We start from the raw sequence: 7,868 nt of genomic DNA, 5'->3' as shown, positions 1-7,868 counted from the left end.
CCCCAATATATTTTTAATGGCTGCTTATTTTGGTTCTACAAGCTGATGAAGGAAATGTGTCTCCCTTCTAGATAATGAGAGTTACCTTTTCACAAACTGACTTTTTTTTTTATTATTTGTTTGGTTTTGTTATGCTTTTTGTTTCTTTGTTCTGGAAATCTGGCAGTATGATCATGTTCTACAATGTAAGTGGTGAATGCTTTAGTTCTCACCCAGAGAACCTTTTTTCAGACTGCCTGCTCCTGCTTTCAGGTCTTCTCTGATTGTTTGTGTGTTTTCAGGTCTCCTATGTGAAGGCCATCGACATCTGGATGGCCGTGTGTCTCCTGTTTGTCTTCTCTGCCCTGCTGGAATACGCAGCCGTCAACTTTGTGTCAAGACAACACAAAGAGCTGCTGCGCTTCAGGCGGCAAAACAAGAGCAAGAATAAGGTACGTTCTTGACCAGAGAGGCTTATGGAGAGTTAAAGACTCTTGCAGCACACACACACACACACACACACACACCACCCCCTTCTGGATGTATTCTGCCATTACACTGCTTGGTTCAAAGATAATCTTGGTTGAGGTGGAAATCTGAAATGTTAAATCCTATACATCCCTGATGTGTGCATGTTTCCTGTGTGTGTGCACGATCCAGTTTAAGTTTAATTGCATCTCTGTGCGTTTTAACTCTCCACAGCTGTGTTATTTCTCTGACAGAAGGCCATCCAAACAAAGGATGAGCATGTTGTCAGTGCATGTTTGGGATCTCTGTTTGGAAAGGATCAACCCTGCATTCAGTCAACCCTCTTTTTTCAATCAGATCTTGACGTCTGAAAAGCTTTTCTTACAGACAGGGATAAAAACCAGATGGCTGCCTGAACTCTTAGATGTTTTGATTTGTTCCTTTGGTTCCTTGAGCAAGTCTTAGATTTTTGGGCACATTTAATGAAAACAATAACATAACATCATGTGAAACCCATAAGAACTAAAACAGTCAGAAAGCTAGCTACAGAATTTTCATGCACATTTCTTTCTTTTAAACAGGCATCAAGAATACAAATATGCTTTATTGTGTAGTTCTACAGCCTGGGCTCAACTTTTCTGAAGTAGAAAAGTTCAAAGAAAACCTTTCCCTTTATTTTGGGGGTAGAAACATTTTAGATTTACTCCAGAAGAAATTCAAGACTCCATCAAATCTCAGAAAAGTAAAGTAATATTATTGGTGTTAAATACAGGTAATGTACGCTGAGACTTGTCCAGAGGAAGTAACCTTCAGAAGTCATTTCATCCGCATTTGTACAGGTACATTTACATTAAGATATTAGGCCTAATTTAAAGACAGAAATATAAAAAATAGACCCAAATGCAACTCTTCTTTGCTTGGTATCGAAACCATCTGAATGATTTTAGGTGTTAAGAGAAGACAGAGGATCATGAGAGGGTGAGGACAGGATCAGAACGACACTTTCTGAAATTTAATTCAGCCCTGAAATCTAAAATGTTGAATCAATTCTCAGCAGCTCAGTGATTCTTGAAACCATTTGCTACTAGACCCTTTATTTAGCAGAGCAAAGATGACCCAGAATCACACCCCTGTGGGACTCCATTAGCCGTTTGCCAACTGGTTGAAAACCCAGTGTTGACTGAACGACCGGATGATCCATTGCTGTCTGTGCACATCATGTGTTTCTTCTTTCACGATTCCGTCTGTTGACCACTACTGTTGCATGCTGACGGCCGGTAGAACGGCGGCGTCGATCCAGAGGAGTTAGCCGAGTCCCTGCGCCGCATTAGCGCCGACAATGGCTTCAAACCGGCAGAGCCTCTATATGGATCAATGAGCAACATCTACAGCAGTCCCCACAGGGTAAAGCCACTGTGCATGTGTTTGTGCACGTCTGCATGTGTCAATGTGAAGATCTGACCAAGCCGCTGTATGTGTCTCCTCATAAATCTGCGGTTTTATTATGTTTCCTTCCTTTTTATCTGAACTCTGTAGAATTTAACGTCTGGGATGAATCAGTGGCTTTATTAAGAACAAATTGAGTTAAACTGCATATCTAAGTAAAAACTAGCAGCAGAATACTTTTTTTCATGTGACTTTATAACACAGAACAAAGCACTTCAGGGGCTGGGGCAAGGTGCAGCAATGACTACAGACAGAGTGCCCCCTACTGGCCAGAAACAACAGGCTTCAGTGAGCTACTATGTCTTTAATAGACCCTCCATGTCTGCCAGATATATGGATCACTGCGTTCAACAGTCAGATGATGAGATTATTCACACACCTGCAATAAACTGCTTATATTATGGTGCCTGCAAAAGTGAGAACACAAAGTAATATGCAATGTATTTACAGTGAAGGCGTAATTTAATAATTCAACCGCAGCAGAAAACTGCAAAAATAACAACAAATAAAATAACTGACATAAATAAGAATAATAAATTGTTGAAAAACAGCTATAATAAAAAAAAAATATAAAATTTGTTAAATATGAAAACATTCTTTTAATGAGAAGTTATCTAAGACCTGATCAGAAAGAGTTTAAAAAGAACAACATTTTAATTTTGATAATTAGTCCCTAAACTAGACATACTGTATGTAAGTATTACTGGAAAAAGTAAACTACTTTTACCCGCATATTGAATATTTTCCTTAATACTCCTCTCACTCCTTCAAACCTCTGCTTCCTGGCTTCCATACTCAGCCTTTCTTCTGCCATGGAACATCTCGAATAGCTCTGTATTCATGTGAACCTGGAACAGCTCTACTCTGCAAATACATCACAGAGATACTGGAGGTTACCTGAAGCGTTATACAAAGATTTGGGTAAAAAGCAGTAGGTTAGAATTTCAAATAGGGTGATCTGTGCTTTGCACTGCAAAAAGTGTCCATCTTACTAAGTTTTATGATGTTAGAATTAGACTAAAAGTCTTTCTCAACTTTTTGATTGAAATTCAGAGCAACAGCCGTTTCTGTTAGATTATTAATCATCCTTTAAGAAGATTCCACTGAGAAATAAATGCAATAATCTCCAAGTAAATTAAGACAAGTAGAAAGCATGATATATATTCTCAAAAAAAGATAATATATATCTATAGAACCCCTATTCTCAGAACCAGATGTTCACATAAACCCATTAAATGGACATAACTTTTCATGTCCCTCTGTGTCTGATTGCCTTTCTTATTCCTGCTCAGCCAGGAGTTGCACTGTTATGTCACTTCGTTGAGTGTCAGAATAACAGTAGAAATTATTTCCTCAAAATCAAAAAATGTTGGTTGTGCCGGAAAAAAAAAAAAAAAAAAAAGTGCTCTCAAATGTTCTCCAGGGCTCAGATTAAACCTCTAAGATGTGGACTTTCTTGTCCTGCAGACATCTTGTATTTAACTTAGAATGCTAAAGAACATCATGTTCAAAACCTTAGCTTAAACTTTCTTAAAGCCTTCAGATTTAATTCAATATTTCCATGTAACGTTCTGCCTTGGAGACAAATTTGTTCCACCATTATTGAAAACACAGAAGATGTTTGAAAAATGAGATGAAGAAAAAAAAAATGTGTTTCAATAATGAAACTTTGTGACCCTGAAATTTCGCCCAGAAATGATGTGGGTGAAATCCTTAAAACAGGGTTTTTAAAAACTATAGTTGGTAAAACTCCTTTTTTCCGGCAACATTTTTTAAAGGCAAAATTGACAAAAATAGCAAACCGTAGAAAATTTTGTTGGAACTTTTGGATATGCAATAAATATAACTCTCAAAACCATATCGATAGAGAAATCTTTTTAAAGTTCCACGTTTAGAACTTTTTTCTTTTTCATTTTTCTTTTTCTGGAATGTGTTTTGCTTTTATTAATATTGGAACAAATCTCTCTCCATTCATCAGTCCATCTTTCAGTAAATCTTTTCAGTAATTCACTCCCACATCCTGATGCTTCCACCTCTGTGTTTTAGAGTTGGGGTGAAGTACAGTGGTGTTCTCTTTGTATCAGGTCCTTGTTAATGTCCTTTAATTTCATCAGAACTTGTCTCCAGAAATCAAAGTCCAATTACGACGAATTAAATAGGGGTTTGTTTAGGTCCATTTACATATTTTACACCAAAAACTCTCAGGGATCAAAGAACAAAGGTCCCATCTAAACAGGATGATGTTCATGGTTGTTACATTGTTTTCCAGGTGAACATCAAACCTTCAGGTGTTTAAAAATCAGACCCATGGATGAAACAGACCTGTTCAGCTCAATAGATCTGTTCCCGATAATCTGAATGTGTTAAAATATGTCCCTTCAGCAGCTAACTCTGCAGATCAAATATTAACATTTCTTTACTTTATTCATTTTGTACTGAAATCTGCTTAAAGAAACAAAATCAGCCTCAGAGGTGTTGAGGTGCCGGATCATGGCCCTGACAGATTTAAGTAAACATGATCATTAAAATTAGAAAAATATATATCTTTATACATATTTAAAATCCAACCAGTGTATTTTAACTCCTTTTTGGTTTCAGCTGAACATGAAGATTTAAACTGTGACCTCTTCTTCCTCTCCTTCCTCCTCCTCACCTCTCCTACAGGAAGGAGAGATCCATGAGAGCCGGCCGACCTCCGCGGCTGCTGTGACATCCACCCCCAGCAGCACCAAGGACTCCAAAACCAACATCAACAACGCCGTAGCAGTGCTGGGTACCCCTAAAGGAGCAGTCAGTACTTCCCAGAATCCACCTGGAGGAGGAGGAGGAGGAGGAGGAGGAGGTAAAAGCACGGAGGAGATGAGGAAGCTTTTCATCGACCGAGCCAAAAAAATCGACACAGTGTCGAGAGCCGGCTTCCCTCTGGCCTTCCTCTTCTTCAACATCTTCTACTGGGTCCTTTACAAGATCCTGAGACATGAGGACTTCCACAGGGCGTGAAGGAGGCTCCTCCAAGCGCCGTCCAGGATGGTCCCAACATCTTAGCTCTGAGGAGGTCCGACTGTAAAGCTTGGACCCTATTTATACTGACACTGTTAAGGTTTAAACTTTAAGATGTTTAGTTAAAAAAGATAACTGCCACGATAATCAGATCCAGCTTTATGGCCCCGGATGTTAAAATCCAAACCTCAGGAAGTGATGCTGAAGATCTGCAGGGTGAAGCTGCGTGATGTCACCACTTTTCTCCACCAAAGATAACCCAGCCCGGCGGATGGACAACAGGATTTCAGCTCCCAGCAGCCGGTCCAGTGAGGGACCGTTCCAGCCCTCAGATGGACCTCCTGGTACCTTTCAGGGGGTTTTGGGTCCAGATTCTTCGTTTATTCTCACTGGTTCAGTTCTGTCCCAAAGCTTTGCCCGGTTCTGACTGCGGCTCCTTGGTCATGTTTGTTCCTGCCTATGTTGTTTGTAAAACTCTCCTTGTGATTTATTCTGTCAGCGTTCGTTAAAGTCCGCTCGTTAACTACAGTCAGAGTCAGTTCTGGAACCAACAATACAACCAAGGTGCCAAACGGTTCCGGTTCCCTCTGCTGACTCCTTCAGCCGCCTGCTGCTCCTGGTTCAGGTTCAGCTGATGTTAGAAGGTTACCTGACCTGCAGCTCCTCTGACTTCTGGTTCCCTCAGCAGAGGGTCACAGATGAGGAGTTTCTCCTCCTTTGTGCCAAAGGTGAGACGTAAGGAGGTGGCCGCTCCTCTAAGGACTCAGATTTCCACTGGAACAAGTTTCCTACGAGCATCCAGCAAATCCTTGTTTTCATCTCCAGGATGAAAGCTCTAATGGAAAAATCAGTTTACACGGTTTTCTCTGAAATGTGATTTTTATTTCTTCACAGCTCCTAAAGGCTTTATTTAAATAAACAGTTTAAGTATCTGTCATTTTAAGTATATTATATTACTACATTATAATATATAAATTATATTTTCTTTTATCTAATTATATTTATTTTTTATATTTTTCTTTGTTTATTTATTATTTTTTTAATGAACACTTCCTTAGCAAAAAGAAAAAGGAATATATATTACAATTTAACTTTGACCTAATATAAATTTAAGAAAATTATCAAATAGGGTTTTTTTTTAATGTGTTTGTATGTGTCTGCTCTTTTTGTAGATGTAATCCAAATATGAAAAAAGTAAAAATACTTTCGACTTAAAATGGAATTTTATAAAAATATAAAGCAAAAATTGTTGCAAAGGAAATATTGGATTTATAAACTAAAGTAAAAACTTTAATTTTTATTGATTAAAACATTTTTTTAGACTTTTTCCCCTTCTTAGTTTTTCCTTAATTAAAAATTGGATGATGTGTGTTTTGTTTGATTTTGTTTTTGCTGCAGTCAAAGCTTGATTATTAAGGTTTGTTTTTAAACATCCTTATTGCTTCCAGAATCATTTTAATCAATTTCATAATTCAATGCATTGTCAATTTATTTTCTGCCTTTGATGCTAAATGTCGCCTCCACAGAAGAAGAGGCTGTAAAGATTTCTTTCCGCTGACCTGATTCAGTTTGTTTGTGGACATCTTTCACTGTGACACAGAACACTGGACCTGGTTCTGTTTGCTTTCAGAATCCCAGCACCGGACCTTCCACATCTCAGACTAGATCTGCTCTCCAAGCAGCACATGTTCTAAAGGACACGACTCAATGGAGGTGATCATTGGTTGTAATTGCAGAACGTTTGCCTGCAGCTGCAGCAGAACCAGTGCAGGAAAAAGAACCAGGATTCCTAAAATAAAGAGATGTGACTTTTTGCTAAAAAAAATATGGCTCAAGACTGATGTTTTTCTGCACATCATGATGGTTTTATTTCTCCTTCATGCACCAAAAGAAGATCCCTACCAGTAAAATTTACAAGCTGAGCTTATATGAAGGAGAACTGTGCTGCTTTATTTCACAGTTCCATCACAGGCCGCTTCGTCTCTTCCCGCTTCCTCTAACTCAGGGCATTTCCTCTTCTGACTGAACTTCAACAGCTTTGGGTCGCTTGAGAAAAGTAGATTAGGCCTTCGATTCTTCTGGTTATAATAACCTGAAGACCCAAACCAGAAAACAACAAACATTCTTACTGGACATGAAATGTAGTTCATTTGTCTTCTCTCTAAGTAAATCTATTTTCCTTTGATTTGAAATGGAAAAGAAGAAAATTTTCTAATGGAATAATATTTAAAATGCGTAGTTCAATTAACTTCACTTTATATATATATAGTGCCAATTCACAACACGTCATCTATAGGCACTTTAAAGAAACAATTAAACAAGATCAAACAGTCAGATTGGTTTCAAGTTTTCTATCTAAGGTAAACCAGTTTTTTTGCATCAACTCATTGACTCCAAGGCAATCCCTCACACCAAGCATGCTTGTAGCGACAGTGGAGAGGAAACTCCCTTTTGACTGGAAGAAACATCCAGCAGAACCAGGCTTAGGGTGAGCAGCCATCTGCTGAGGCCGACTGGGGTTCAAGGAGACAGAAGCAGACGTACAGAAAGAAGCAGAGATACAAAACGTAACAACCAGCTCCACCGGCGGCCCTGTCCAGGAAACACACAGCCAGGCATGAAAGAGAGCACATACAGTTAGTCACAGTCAGAGAAACAGGACTACACTGAAAAAACATCAAATAGAGTTGTTGATGGCAGCAGCACAGCTGATATTTCTCTCCAGAATGGTATCACAGCCAAACAGGAACATACTAGATGAAGGTACTTTGATTAGAAAAGCAGAGAGAGCATAACGTTAGAGATTGAACTTACAAATACTGTAGAATGGGATGATAGAGATAGAATGAAGCAGGATGATGAAAAGGGATCCTAATTTTCTCCAGAAGTCTAAGCCTATAGCAGCATAACTATAGAGATACTTAGGATAAGCTGAGCCACTCTAACTATAAGCTTAATCAAAAAGGAAAGTTTTA

At 38.7% G+C, this 7,868-nt stretch overlaps 1 protein-coding gene across 1 annotated transcript in view; it reads left to right on the top strand.

Annotated features, from left to right (window-relative positions):
* The window catches only part of LOC107082661 (glycine receptor subunit alpha-3-like), a 40,640-nt gene extending 34,896 nt beyond the window's left edge, over positions 1–5,744 (top strand). Inside the window, exons 5-6 of the mRNA XM_015371446.1 lie at positions 282–431; positions 4,558–5,744. Of these exons, the coding sequence (XP_015226932.1) occupies positions 282–431; positions 4,558–4,893 (486 nt within the window). The 3' untranslated portion in view covers positions 4,894–5,744. The remainder of the gene's footprint in view (positions 1–281; positions 432–4,557) is intronic.
* Positions 5,745–7,868: the final 2,124 nt, after the last annotated feature.

Source organism: Cyprinodon variegatus, unplaced genomic scaffold, assembly GCF_000732505.1.
Source record: "Cyprinodon variegatus isolate N-32 unplaced genomic scaffold, C_variegatus-1.0 Scaffold58, whole genome shotgun sequence".
Lineage (NCBI taxonomy): Eukaryota > Metazoa > Chordata > Actinopteri > Cyprinodontiformes > Cyprinodontidae > Cyprinodon > Cyprinodon variegatus.
The sequence above is the reverse complement of the archived record's forward strand: the minus strand, read 5'-3'. Positions and strand labels throughout refer to the sequence as shown.